At 37.6% G+C, this 15,594-nt stretch overlaps 1 protein-coding gene across 4 annotated transcripts in view; it reads right to left on the bottom strand.

Annotated features, from left to right (window-relative positions):
• The window catches only part of CASK (calcium/calmodulin dependent serine protein kinase), a 370,370-nt gene that overhangs the window by 12,921 nt on the left and 341,855 nt on the right, over nucleotides 1-15,594 (bottom strand). For all 4 annotated transcript variants that reach the window (XM_081126670.1, XM_081126672.1, XM_081126671.1 and 1 more), the window contains 3 exons: nucleotides 9,862-9,977; nucleotides 2,854-2,934; nucleotides 2,664-2,744 (listed from right to left, as the gene is read on the bottom strand). In XM_081126670.1, coding sequence (XP_080982796.1) covers nucleotides 2,664-2,744; nucleotides 2,854-2,934; nucleotides 9,862-9,977 — 278 coding nt within the window. The remainder of the gene's footprint in view (nucleotides 1-2,663; nucleotides 2,745-2,853; nucleotides 2,935-9,861; nucleotides 9,978-15,594) is intronic.

Genomic DNA, 15,594 nt, shown 5'->3' with positions numbered 1-15,594 from the left:
TCTGCGTGACATCAGACCACAGTAGCTAGTTAGTTGTGTGATTTGGTGCATCTTTCAGTGTTTAGATAAGATCTCTTTCATTCCTTCCTGGGTCACCACATGAAAAAAACACAAGATGACCAAGATTAACTTAACTCACTGTATGCTTTAATGCAGTTAGGCAGAAGGAAAAAAGAATTTAAAAGATAGAAAACTACATATGGTTATTTAAATTTAAAATAATTAAAAATTACATAAATTAAAATTTCAGTTCCTCAGTCTCAGTAGCCACATTCCCTGGGTTCAGTAGCCACATGTGGCCAATGGCTACTGTACCGGACAGTGCAGATACCGAGCATGTTATTATCAGAGAAGGTTCTATTGGGCACTGCTTGTCTATAGCATCTAGCAAAAGGAGAAAGTTAGAGTACAGCAAAAGGCATACCATACTGAAAACACAATGATCTTAGCCAGATGTGGCCATAATAGTTAAGAAAGACCTTAACCAGGAATTGGCAAACTATGGTTTGTGGGCCAAATATGGCCTGCTGTTTTTGTAAATAAAGTTTCATTGGAAGACAGCCATGCCCATTTCTTTACATATTGTCTATGGCTAATTTCATGCTACAATGGCAGAGTTGAGTAGTTGTGACAGAGACCGTATGGCCCTCAAAGCCTCAAATATTGCCTATACGGTCCTTTACAGAAAAGGTCTGCTGACCCCTGACCTAAGGGAGTATAGACTGAAATGTCTGTTGGTAAATCCTAGTTCTGTGGGACACTAATAGGACCAGTATTCTGCAAAACACAGTTTAGGAAATTTTTCTAGGCAAGCCAGGAACATTGGTTTTGATTTTCTTTACCCCCACCTCCTTTCTTTGCCCTCTTTCTTTCCTCTCATTTCTTTCTCCTTTCCCCCTCCCCTCCCCTTCCCTCTCTCCCTCCCTTTCTCCCTCCCTCTCTCCCTCCTTCTCCTTCCTTCCTTTCTCCCTTCTTTCTTTCAATTTCCTTTTTTTCCCCTTCTTGCTTTCTTGCTTCCTTCCTTGAGCGGCAAGGACAAATTTATGCTACTCTTTGCTGTGTGGGTGTATCCAAACCCATAGAGAATTCCCCCTCTCCTGCCCCAACTAGACTATTAGAACTACCATGTGCTCATGGACATCAAAATGTAGATGTTTTTAAAAAGGAATACCTTCTCCAGGTACAAGAAAAGCTGAATAAATGGCATATACTGCATGGATGCTGTACTATTTTCAGTCATTTTGGTAGGTAAACATATGATATATACACAGCTGGGGCCAAATACTTCAGAGTAGACATGACTGAGGTCAGCAATGGTACACTTCAAAACCAAGCTAGTGCCTGGCCAGTGTGGCGCAGTGGTCGAGCATCGACCCATGAACCAGATTGCGGTTTGATTCCTGGTCAGGGCACATGCCCAGGTTGTGGGCTCGATCCCCAGTAGGGGGTGTGCAGGGGGCAGCTGATCAATGACTCTCTCTCATCGATGTTTCTATCCCTCTCTCACTCTCCCTTCCTCTAAATTCAATAAAAAAATATTAAAAAAATAAAACCAAGCTAGTTAATTGGCCACTTAATAACATTAAATTGTTATGTGTTCAATTGTTATGTAATCGAAAAGAAACCAAATGTTGGCTCAGCTTACTGTATTCATGATCTAGACATAAAGAGAATTAAAGGAACATTTGAAGGTGTTTTATCAGAAAACCCCAGTGGCACCAGTTGAAACAATATTGGATGAATTTCTTTTTGTGTGTGTAAATCAGACAGTGTTTGGGATGAGGGCGGTGTTATGAAGCCTCATGGCTCGCTGGGGTGTAGAGAAAATAGTAAGTGGTATTTACATGGCTTCAGGAAACATGGAAGGCCCTACAGGACAGAGCCAATCTTCACATTTGTCTCCTGATGCTCTTAAAACTCATTCTCTAATTCTTCTCATCCCGAACAAAGCTCTAACTACAAGAAAGCTTTTGGGATTCAAATTTTAAACTTTGCAGTAGTAATACTATAATAGTGGTAAGATGGCTACTATTTATCTAGTATCTGCTAAGTGCTTCTCATGATCTCAAATCCTCTTTATATCTCCAGACTTACTTCATTTTATAGTTGAGGGAACAAAGAGGGCAAGAGGTTAAGGATAAGATGTAGAAGATTAAGGAGGATAAAAATATTATAGATTTAAAGCTCTTTCTAATAAACAACTGGCAGCACATTGACTGGATTTTGAAAGTGATAAAAGTCAACAATTTAGTAAGTAACAAAAATATTGTTATATCAAAGAAAACTATGCTATTATTAAAACCTATTTTTCTAAAGAATAGTTTATCTGAGTAATTTTTATGACATACTGTTGAAAAAATCAGGTTACAAACAGAGTGGATGAGCCCAATTTGGTTCAAAAACAATCACCACCACCAAACACACATTACACATATTTGCACTAAGAGAAGCCTGGAAGGGTATAAAACAAACTATTTATAGTACTATTATTAGGGGAGTAGGGTTGGGATTATGAACTCATTTTGTTCTTTGTTATTTTTTTGGATCTTCCAAATTTCTTATGGTGAGCCATTATTACTAGTGTAATCTCAAAAAATATATAAATTACAATATTAAACAAGTACTAGAAAAAATATAGTTAAAAAAAGAGAGACATTGCTTACGTGGAATAGGGTACGCAAATCGGTCTGGGTGCTTTGTGATGAGGGTGTTTTTTATGTGTCTTCTCCCAACTCCATGCGCACCTATGCCGTTTTAAAAAAAGGAAGTTAAAATGGACATTTGTTAATAATATTCACAAAATGTTTTGAAGATGAGAATAAGACAGCCAGGTGTTTACCCAATTAGACTTACCTAATAAGACTAGTGTTTTCCTTTTGAATGCTGGCAGTTTTACTACTTCTTCATATGTAACAAGATCTAATTGATCAAACACTAAAATGCAAAGAGTTAGAAGAGATAAATTTGCAGAAAGAATATTTCATGTATATAAATTATAATTTTACCGGCAAAACTAAAGTAATAGTAAAACCGTGTCTTAAAAAATATGAATCCAACTTATAATACATTTAAATCATACAACCTTTGGGAGAAAATTTCCTTTTTAAGCCCATGAAAATGCACTTTGGAAGCAGGGACATCCAAAGATATGTTGAGCACATGCATAAAAGTCCAATTCTAAAAGATACTGCATATCTTTTCATGCAGTATCCAACACATTGTATGAATTCATTCAAAACCACATGCTGTTCATATTTTTGGAATTCTACGAAATCAGCAATACTAAAAGGAAAAAGTCTGCAGACAGTGACCGACATGAATGTAAAATGAATGCAACTAAAGTGAACCGAGAAAGGGGCCAGCTAGATATTCCAGGGATGGGTGTGGGATGCATGGACAGCTGGTCTTTAACTTCATGGTTCTTTCTTTCAAGAGTTGCTGAAGGCAGCATGGTAGATTCTTTCAAGGTCAAGTCCTGTGACTATGATTTCACAGGCTTTTGAAATGAGCACCTTACGAGTTTTATTGTAACCCAGCTGTCCATCCGATGGAAAGTCTTGGGAATGGAAGTAGGAGAACATGCTTCCCTGGGCCCCAGACTTTGTCGGCCTGTGTGTAGTAAATCAGGATGAACAGAATGGAAAGAAGCACGAAGTGGAGCCTGAGCCTGAAAACCTTTGCAAAAGGGAGTTCTCTAATCATTACAGACTGAGAAGAAATACTTCGAGAATATTTTTGGGAAACTTGCTTCTTAACAAAACTATTACAGAAACTTTCCTGAGAGGATAACCATTCCTGTTGAAGTTCAAGGTAGTCCAATTTTCATACACATTTGAAAATTCTCACAAGAAGGTGAAAATCATATATCTATGTTTCCTGTAATATTTTTCTGTGTGGTAATACCCAAATGTTGTCAGGCACACTGAAATTTCTTTTTTAAAGGCTATGGAATATATTATGGATTTTAGAGGGGTTGAAAGAAATTCAACAAAATTGATTCCCTGGTATAATAAAGGAATCGGGCCTTTCAGTTAATCATTAAGAGCAGCTTCTACTCTCTGAAACAATATGGCCAAGTGCTTTTGAATACCAGCTCAGCCCTTGACATTTGTGATCATGTCAGTAGTAAAGAACCTTAAAATGCAAAATAGGATACTCTGGAATGAAACAGATCAGAAACAAAATGAACAAAAGTCTCATTCCCAAAATATTAAAAAAAAATACAATGTTAAAATAAGGGTTAGTGCATGTTAATGGGTATTTATGCATTTGTTTTCTTTTGATAACTCGATTCCATAAAGGTTGGCTAAAAGTCTTTAGAGCATATTCTCTAGCAACAGCTAAAAACCAAGAAATGCTTTCTGTGTTTAGAACAGCAGACTTACAAAATAAAAATGAACATGAGGCTCTCTGCATAGCAGGGCTGGCTAGTCATGCTGCGGTGGTAATGGAGTGATGAGCATTGCAAAAATAAAATCAGGAGTGCTTACGGTGTTGCTTTTTTCTACCTATTGCCCTCTGAGTGATATTTCCATCAAGAAAACAGATGCTTATGGAAGAGGTGCATGAACGAACTGACAGATTTTAATATATAAAAATAAGCATCTCACAAAAGAGCAAGATGATAGAAAATGACACAAGCTTTCTGAATGGTATATATACCCATTTTCCCTCTACAGAGCCCTAACTCCAATCCTACTGAAATAAGACTTGCCATTTAAAAAACACGCACACAGGAATGAGTTAGATACTAACCATCAACACCACAAACAAATGAACAGGTATGTTACACATCAATATCTTAACCATAAACGAGTGGCATGGAGAGGTTACTCTGGTCTAAAGAAAATCAACACATGGTCATAGGATTGAGAAACAATAAAAAATTGTATTTTGAAAGAAGACATACAAGGACTATAAGGAGAACAGATAAAGATGGGACTTTTAAAGGTTTTAAGATGTTGGCTGATTTAACAAAAAGGACTTAATGAAAGGAAACCATCAAAAACAAAGAGGCATAGTCACTCAACAGGTTACTTACATGCACAGAGGCCATTGGGAGTAAGACAGCATGAAAAATGTACAGGGGTCATTGAAATATGGCTTTTAATATATTAGTAAAATAAAAGTATAATATGCACAAAAGAAACTTTACCATGCAATATTTAAACACAAGGCAAATAAACCACATTAAGAAACAAACCCATTTAATAAAAATTCAACAACATCCTTATATAAAAGCCAGTGGTTTTATATACTAGCACATGCATAGAAATTCTGTCTGGGAATAGTCACAAGAAACCTTCTTCAGGGGGTGCAGGTGTGGAAGCCTTTGGTTTCCATTTTGTACCTTCCTGTACTGTCTGCAATTTCTAATCACGTGTGCCTATTACTTTTATTGTTTAAAAAGAAAAATGTCCACAGAGCAGTGAGATTATGGGCCGCTTTTTGTTGTCTGTATTAAAGAAAACAAAGTTATAGCTTTTTAAAGTCAACAGTACTAACTTGTGGCATTAAGCATAATTTAAACAGACCTATGAACAGCACTGTAGAAATCCTCTATGCTCATATGGATGGTTTAAATAGGGTCTCATAGGATATTTAAATACCTTTGCTCAGGGCTCTAACACTGAAAGAATGAATTAGTGAATTTTCCCCCCCAAAGTTTATATTAGTAACTTAATCTTAAACTGGAAGTCCTAGGGCTGAGGAATCTCAATGCCTCAAGAGTATAGTTCCTTTAGCAGTAGGACAATACTTTCTTTCCCCATCAAATTATGTGGCTAAAAACTTTTATGCATTGCAGAAAATATACTTGCTGTAAACACTACACACACCATAATCACATCTATTCCCAAGGCTTCAGAAATACTGTCTGGTACAATTGGCTCATATCTTGATTTCCTGGTAAGCTACTCAATATTCATGACACTTTTAAGTATTTAGGTAACTACTTTCCAGTTAAATCTTTTTCATAAATAAGGCTTTAACATTGATTCCTTGCCTCAGTTTTGAAAAGCTAGAAGTCTCTTCAAATACAAACCTTCAATTAGAAAAGATGACACACTGGTAACACTGGGTCCTAGACAGTGTCTAGGGAACAAATGTCCAATTCAAAAGGGACATCAAGAGCCTACAGTAGTTAAGGAAGAGAGTGGGCCTTGTGTTACCATATCCTCTGTTCTTCTGGGTCTTCTGGGCTGGATTTTCAAATGTGCTATTATTTTAAACACCGTGTATGTATGGCGAAAACAAAACTTATTTATGGGTCATATTAAGCTAACAGACTGCCACTTTATAATGTGAGAGATGTAGGCGACACAGTTTGAAGGGAATTCTGCTTTAACTAGACATGTGAAATCTCCTGGTGACAGAAATGGAAATAATTAATTTTAGTATCATCATTCCCATCAGTTCTAGATATTGACAAAGTTCCCATTCTTCATTTTTCTAAAAATATAAACAACTTCAGAATGACGATAAAGTTTGGATCTTGCCATTAATATATGCTGAATTCTCAAATATTTGAAGCAGGAAACAAAACATATGGCCCCCTTTTTTTTAATTTACTGAGGACTATGAGAAGATCCCCCACTATATTTTACAATCAACTTCTGAAAAAGCAAAAAAAAAAAAAAAAAAATTCCTTCAGAAATATAGTTTGATTTGTAACCCATGAGCCCATTTGGCTAGTTCTTGGTATTAAAGAATGTGATATTTAGCCCTGGCCAGTGTGGCTCAGTTGGTTGGAGCACCGTCCTGAACACTAAAAGGTGGAGGGTTCAATTCCCAGTCAGGGCACGTGTGGGAGGCACCCAATCAATGTTTGTCTCTGTCTCCCTCCCTCTCCCTTCCTCTCTCTAAAAATCAATGAAAAAAGAAAAGAAAATGGACCTTAGTTTTTTGAAAAAAAGAAAATGGTATTTCAAAGTTCTTAAAATACCCACCTTACCGACAGAGATCACCAGTATTTGTTTTCCTCCTTTACAGCAATCCTTTATGTAGCCAATGCTGCATATCAGGAGAACTTTCATTACAGCTCAAAGCAGAGCAGCTGATAAAATACCTGACTTCCCCCTCTGATTTCACCTCCTGTCAAGATGATCACTAAGCAGATGGATCGTCTGCACTTTATACTGAACAAAGTGGAAGAGCTGTTTGGTGCAGGGGAAGAACTTGAAGAGACTGTGACAGAAAGTCCCTGCCAGGCAGCATACTTCAGAAAGTCCAGGAAAGTAGTCCTGCATCTTCTGCCGACCAGAAAAACTAATAGGAGACCTCATGAGTGATGATTTTGTGGGGAAGGGAACCCTAACAATAGCATTCTGACTAGACAATTAGAAATAAGCCTAAATACAAGTTCTACAAAGAAACTTGAGTGGCTCTGCAAGGACCTTATGAGAAGCTCAGACTGTCTATCAAAGGGCACGAAAAGAGCGTGTCATTCGCAGTGACAGAGACGGGCATGTAAGAGGGAACTGTGAGCCTGACGAGGAAGGCTCTGAAGCTCAGAAGCCCACTGCTTAGGAAAACGCTGAAGATAACAAAGGGCAGTGGTGGTGAAGCTCCCCCAATTTCTTAGTTCTACGTTTACAAGAACTTAGAAAGGGCCATGGTTTTGGATAGGAGGTGTAATGTCAAAAGAGAAAGAGCAATTCTATTCTATCCCCATGAGGCTCCTGCCTTCTTTACCGAGGGTGATACCTTTCAAACTTGATAGGTAATGTTTACCAGAGTTAAAGCCTGAGATAAAGGACAGTGAATCAGCACTTGACTCCATTAAATGATACCCATTCGTCAGGCCCAGTGATGGAAGAACCTGAGATGCACTGAATTTTAGAATTAGAAAAGATATCCTTGATTGATGTGATTTAAGATTCCCCTTGAAGCCCACAGGAGCCATGTGATTTTCAAAAGTTGGAGAGTTGCTCGGGTGGGCTAACGCCTGGTTCTAGCTCAGGCTGCCGATGAAGCTTATGGGTGTGTTTGCAGGACAACTGAGCATCGCTTATGATGCATCAGGAGTACAGGGGCGATGGAAGATCAGTGATGCCCCAGGGTGCCGAAGAATGGAAAAAGGGAAAAAGGGAAAAAGGGAAAATTCTTAAGTGGACAATTCAATGGATTCTTTGTCAAGATTTAGAGGTTCTAGTTTTTCAATCAATTGGCTTTGTATTTTTCCTCAGAGCTGAATTAAAGAATATTGGCAAACTGAATACTATCTACCTGTATCATTTAAAATTATTGCAAAAGTTATACAAGGATCTATATCTATACTATATTTATATCTATATATAAAATGTTGACACATCTTGTGAACCTGTTAGAAGTTGATGGAAAAAAAGGTGACTATGGAGCCTTGACAATAACCACTGATATTTTGTGTTAAATAACATTCTGCTGATACTACAGTGAATTTCTTCAAATAGTACTACTTGAGCATTTATAATGAATAGTTGCTAAATCAAGTTTAACTAATCTGCTTTAAATATTTCTTCCCTTTTTATAAAACAAAACAAAAAAAACACTGTCAGACTAGTGTTCTGTAGTGGTCCATAATCAGAAATGATACAATTTATTGGAAATAAAACGTGGTCACTCACATTTATTCCACGTTACACAGTACTTCAAAATGTTTACTTTTACTCTCCCGAATAACAAATGAACCATTCAGAGTTCCTACATAACTTGTCCTAATGAATGCTAATTACATACGTTATAACATTCTAGAGAGAGAAGTGCATTTCTTATTTGTCAGAAATATTATCCTGTCAAATTAGGTATGCATGATTGCATTCACTTGATTTTTCTGGCCACATGTTTGATTTTTGGAGTTATTTCTGAAACCTTGGGAACTGATCTAATGCCAATGCTGGGACTTGCAATTCCTCACAAAAAGTTCCTTATAAAAGGAGTCATATTAAGAAGTCATGGAAAACAAGTAAATCCCACTCTGTATATCACCATGCATTTTCTTTATCTTAATAATTATCACCTTGCTGACCGGTCACGAGATAACTAGTGTCTGCACTTACATTAATTAAGTAATTTTAAACACCAGGCTGACCAGTTATGGAGGAAAAGTAGCTGGCGCATGATCGAGTTCTGGCTTGAAATAGCCGGTCAGCAAGGTGTTTTAAGTTACATCCTGTGAGTCTTCGGGGAATTCTACTGCAATGACAGATCATGCTTTTTTGGCATTCATTTCAGTTTTTGGCAAACAAAGTGGGTATTTTGTCTTAAGTGTATGCAAGCTTCCATAGAGACAAACATACCATGAAGGGAAGGCCAAGATAATGCTCTTGGTCTTTTAGGGGCCACGGAAATACCATGAGTGAAGAAGACTAGTTACAGAAACCTACTAAACCGAGTTAGCATCCAGTGTCACTTGTGTTCTTTCAAACAAATCACTGACCCATTTGCAGCACAGCTCTCTGTTAAGAGTGCACTTCTGCCTTTTGAAATGTGTCCTGGGGCCAAGTCCAAGGGCCAGAGAGGAGCCAGGAGCAAGGGTATTTGCTCAAGACCAATGTCAGCAAGGAAGAAGAATCCTGGTGACTCAGCAGACTCTCGAGCTCTCATTTCTCAGGGGAGGACTTAATGTACTGGGTTCTTTTTGTTCCAGAGAATACTATTTCCAAATAGCATTTTCTTCCTATAAAATATAGCTCTGTAAAATATCGGGCAAGCAACCAACATAATATTTGAAGGTAGGGGTTTCTAAACGTTTTTGCAAGCTATGAAGATCTCATATGGTGGAATTTTTGGATAGCGAACTCTGAAGACTGAATTGAGATGTGACATCTATTTCGGTATTTGAGATGTGTAACCGGCCTCAGCAACAGTTGTACTTTTCCCTACCTGCATTGTGCTTTGCCAAATATTTGTCTTTGTACTGCTTCTTTTTCTTGCCAAACCAAGTACAGCTGGCCTGCTGCTCCTGTTTGGTCTTCTCCATGGCGATGCAAGCTACTCGCCTAGCATACAAAGAAAGAGAAAAAACCTAATGTATGGTTTTATGTTGATACAAGAGAAAAATTACCCATTTGAGTTTACATGAACCTGCACGAACACACTCCTCACACATTTTTCAAGGCATTCAGATAAAGCTTGTTCTTTGGCTTTCATGACAATTTCCTAGAAATGTCTTAAAAACACAGGCTTATAATAAAATGGCATTGTGTTCCTTGAGCACATACTAACTGATAACACAGATGAGAAGCCTAAACATATGGTCATGACATACAGTGGAAAGAGCATGGGATTTTGAGTTGATACAGATCTGGTTTGACTATCACTTACTAGCTTTTATTAATTTAGTGTTAGATGCTTTTCTGGGAAATTTACATGTATTAACTTGTTCAATCTTTTAAAACACACAAAATTGCATCACTGCTTCACAGATGAGGGGCTTGAAGGACTGAGAGATGAAATAATTTGCCCCAGCCCGGCCGGGCATGGCTCAGCAGTTGAGCATCGACCTGGGATCCAGGAGATGGCGGTTTGATTCCCAGTCAGGGCACATGCCTGGGTTGCGGGTTCGATCCCCAGTAGGGGGCGTGCAGGAGGCAGCTGATCAATGATGACTCTCTCATCATTGATGCTTCTATCTCTCTCTTCCTCTCCCTTCCTCTCTGTGTGAAATCAATAAAAATATATTAAAAAAATAATTTGCCCCAAATCACACAGTTAATAAGTGGGAGGAGGACAGTCTGGCACCAGAGCTCATGCTCTTAGCCAGTACATTCTTTTGGCAAGTTCCTTAACCTCTTAGAGCCTTTTGGATGGATTAGAACTCCATAATGCTAACAATGTCCCTAGCACAGTGGCAGGCACAGTAGATGCTTAATAAATGGTACTATTACTATATGGCGATTCTAGTCTAAGGTAGAAAAAAAATAATGCTACAATTAAATCCACAGTTAGAATTACAACCAGAAAATTATAATTTTGTTCTACATGATTATAATATTCACCATTTGTAACATATGCACAAATGTTGTTAAAAATTAAAAAGTTGCTCTCTAAGCAAATAATTGTGTGATATTTCCATAGAAGGTTTTGCTTACTTAATTATTTTGCTTACAGATCAACTAGGGGTCCCCGAGTGAGCCACATATAAGGAGAACCCAAAATCACTATCAGAATGCCATAAAATGTTATTAAAAACGTTATTTTCCAATGAGGATGTACTGATTTACACTCCCACCAGCTTCTGTATGAGAGTTCCTATTGTTCCACTTTCTTGACAACACTTGGCATTGTCAGTCTTTAATTTTTAGCCATCATGGTGGGCAAGTAATGGAATAAGTGTGTTTTGAGTATGCATTTCACTGATTGTTAATGAGATTGAGCACCTTCTCATGTTTACTATTGGCTTTCTTCTTTTGTAAAGTGCCTGTTCAAGTCTTTCCTATAGAACTGTGTCATTTTGTTTTTTTTGTTTTTTTTTGCAATTGAGTAGACCTATTTATTTATTTATTAATCCTCACCTGAGCATATTTTTTCCATTGCTTTTCAGAGAGAGTGGAAGGGAGAGAAACATCGAGGTGAGATAGACATATCGATTGGTTGCCTTCTGCATGCGTCCCAACTGGGGACTGAAACTGCAACTGCCCTTGGCTGGAATCAAACGTGGGACCCTTTAGGTCTGAGGGCTGGTGCCCTAACCACTGAGCCAAACTGGCAGGGAGAGTTGCCTGTTTTTTTGATTTGTAGGAATTCTTTATATGGCCTGGATATTACACCTTTGTTAGTTATACATATTGCAGATATCTTCTTCTACTTTGTGGCTTGCCTTTTTATTGTATCTTTTGATAAATATAACTTATTAGTTCTAATTTAGTCAAATTTAGCAATCTTTTCTTTTATAGAAAGTATTTAAAAAAATGTTTTTATTGATTTCAGAGAGAGAAAGGGAGAGGGAGAGATAGAAACATCAATGATGAGAGAAAAATCATTGATCAGCTGCCTCCTGCATGCCCCCTACTGGGGATTGAGCCTGAATCCCAGGCACATGCCCTGACTGGAATCAAACCATGACCTCCAGGCTCATGGGTCAATCCTCAACCACTGAGCCACACCAGTGGGGATATGGGAGGTATTTTTGATATCTTATTTAAGAAATCTTTCTTTGTCCCTTAAATTATACTCCAATATTACCTTCTCAAGGGTTTACAGTTTTGTCTTTCACATTTTAGTTTTCAATATCCTAGAACTGATTTTTGTGCATGGTGAAGTTAGGGGTTATCTTTCTTGTTTCCCCCAATTCTCATGGATACCCAATTTCCCAGCATGACTTATAGAAAAGCTTATTCATTCCTCACTAGTGACTCTTTATGTATGAGAGTATTTTGAGGTTCTCTCTAATTGGTCTATTGGAGCATCTCTATTCTCGTAACTTATTAACTTAATCACTATAGCTTTATAAGTTTTGGTATCAGGTGGAGTAAGACCGCCCTTCTTCTTGGCTATTCCTGATATTGTGAATTTCCATGAAAACTTTAAAGTTAGCCTATCAGTTTCAAAATGTTTGGGATTTTGGTTGGAATTACATTGAATCTATGATTCAATCGGAGAGGAATAGACTCATCTTTACAATATGAGTCTTCTAGTCCATGAATATAGCATGTCTCTCCACTTATTTAGGTCTTTTTTTAAAAAAAATATATCTTTATTGATTTCAGGGAGAGGAAAGGAGAGGGAGAAAGATAGAAACATCAATGATGACAGAGTCATTGATCAAGCCCACAACCCAGGCATGTGCCCTGACTGGGAATCGCACCCCGATCTCCTGGATCCTAGGTCGACGCTCAACCGCTGAGCCACGCCCGGCCAGACTATTTAGGTCTTCAGTGTCTCAATAAATTTTATAATTTATCCTGTAAATGTCTTGATTATCTTTGTTAGATTTGTTCCTAGGTTGTGCATTTAAAAGAAGGGTTTTATAAATGGTATTTAAAAAATTTTTGTAATATTGAAAATTTTAAACATACACAAGAGTAGAGAATAATGAACCCTAAATACCTAAAATCCAGCTTCAACACTTATTAACTCATAGATTATTTTGTTTTATTTACAACCTACCCACCCCAGATTCTTTTGAAACAAATCAAAGTTTGTATTATTTCCTCCTTAAATATTCTTAAATTTCCTTTAAATCTATAGGTTCCCTCTCTTCTTTTTCTTCTTGCAAGTTATTTATTACAGAAACTGGTTATCTGTCCTGTAGTTTCCAAGTCTAGATTTTTCTGACTTCATCTCTGTGGAGTAAGTCCCTCTGCCTTTTGCATTTCCTGCAAATAGGTAATTAGATCAAGAGGCCTGATCAAATTTAAGTTCTATATTTTTTGCAAGAATACTTTATAGTATTATGGTTTTGCAGGTGGTGTTACATATGGTATATTAAAATTTTTGCTTTCTGTTTGTTGCTGGTAAATAGAAATATAATTGTTTTTTGTATATTGACTTTATATCAGCCATCTTGTTAAACTCTCGTATTAAGTCTAATTATTTATCTATAGATTCCTTTGAATTTCTACATACAGAATCATATCACTTGCAATATTTTTTCCCTTTTCCAGTAATGTTTGTTGTAGGTTTATTGTGGATACTCTCAATCAGGTTAAGGAAGTTCCCTTCAATTCACAATTTGTGAGAGTTTTAATCACGAGTGGGTGTTGAATGTTATCAAATGCTTTTTTTGCATCTATTGATAGGTGGATTTTCTTCTTTAGTCCATTAATATGGAGGGTTGGGTTGACTGGTTTTCAAATGTTAACCATCCATGCATTCCCAGTACAAACTCCACTGGGTAAAAATGTATTATCCTGCCCGGCCGGGTGTGGCTCAGCAGTTGAGTGTCGGCCTACGATCCAGGAGATCGCGGTTCGATTCCCGGTCAGGGCACATGCCTGGGTTGCGGGTTCGATCCCCAGTCGGGGACATGCAGGAGGCTGCCGATCAGCGACTCTCTCATCATTGATGTTTCTATCTCTCTCTCCCTCTCCCTTCCTCTCTCTGAAATCAATAAAGATATATTTTAAAAAATGTATTATCCTTTTAATATATTGATGGATTCAGTTTGCTAATATTTTGCTGAGAATTTTTACATCTATGTTCACGAGGGATGTTGGTCTGTAGTTTTCTTTTCTTGAATTGCCTTTACTGAATTTTGGTATTAGGGGATGCTGGCATCATGAGATGAGCTGGGAAATGTTCTCCTGTTTTCTTGAAGAGAACGTCCTTCATGTCTTGTTGTTAATTGAGGGCTTTATTTTTATTTCTTTCTTTACTTTAGGTTAGGAGAAACACATTTCTTGGGAAATACTGTGAGCTCTCAGCAACAGCATCAAAGTCAATCTCCACAAATTATCTAAGTGGAATACAGAGGCGGCTGATGAAGCTTTTCCTTTGGGGATTCTTCCAGTACGAGCCAGTATGTGCTGTTGGCCATAACTTCAGCTTCTGTGAGGCATAGAATCTTTGGAAACATAAACAGAACTGAGGGATTTTTTGACAGGTTAAAAGAGACAAAATCCTGACCTTGTGAAGTTTACGTTATAGTATACAGAGTATCTTATAATAAATGTTTTTAAGCTTAAAAAATAAAAACGAAAAGGTCTCGGTAAAAATTTGTGGTGTGGCCACATGTGGTATAGTGACAGGGCAATAAAATAGATTTTTACCAGCCACTCAGGAAATGAATGCTATTTTTTTTTTTTCCAGCTCAATAAGTGGAGGGAAACTGTGTTAGGGTTTAGGTCAACCTGGGGGGAAATTTCAAACAAGTTTAACGGGTTATTGCTGAGGCAAGGAAAGGGATGACAGATTCAGGGACTCATATCAAAGGAACAGAATGATGAGCCTTGTCAAGCAAGATGAAATTTAACAAGGATAAATAAGGTAAACATCTGGGTACAAAAAATGGATCTCTCACCTATAGTGTGTGAAAAATGTCAGACGGTAGCAACGTTATTTGAACAAAGCTTCCAGGCCTGGCTGAGAGTATTGTTTCAAATCCTTCTTGCTAATATTGCATGTCTACCGAGATTCTAGAGACCAGTTCAGTTTTCCAACAAGGGACTCTGCTCTTTCCCCTCAGCCGGGAATGCCTTCCTGCACCTACAAAGTCCTACTCAGGTCTGAAGGCACATACGATACTGCCCAGTGGGCCTCTTCCTCATGATCCCAGTTAGAATCCCTTTCTCCCTCTACAGTTCTTGCAACTTGATTGAGTTATGGTTTTATTTTTATTTTTTCTTTTGGTAATGAACTGGATATATTTAAAGTGTGCAATTTTATCAATTTTGACATATCCCAGGAAACCATCACTACAATCAAAATAACAAACATTTTCATCACCCCAGGAATTTCCTTATGCTCTATAATCCCTCTCTCCTTCCTCTGGAACTCCAGGCAACCACTGCGCCTATAGATTAGTTTTGCATTTTCTGCAGTTTCATGTAAATGGAATCACACAGCTCGTTCTCTTTTTTGACTGGAAACTCAGATAATGATTTTGAGTTTCATCCCTATTGTTTTGTGAATCAATAGTTCATTCTTTTAAACAGCTTAATAGCATCCCATTGTATG

Source organism: Miniopterus schreibersii (assembly GCF_964146895.1).
Source record: "Miniopterus schreibersii genome assembly, chromosome: X".
NCBI lineage: Eukaryota > Metazoa > Chordata > Mammalia > Chiroptera > Miniopteridae > Miniopterus > Miniopterus schreibersii.
Note: the sequence above shows the minus strand (reverse complement) of the source record. Positions and strands in the feature narration are given on the sequence as shown.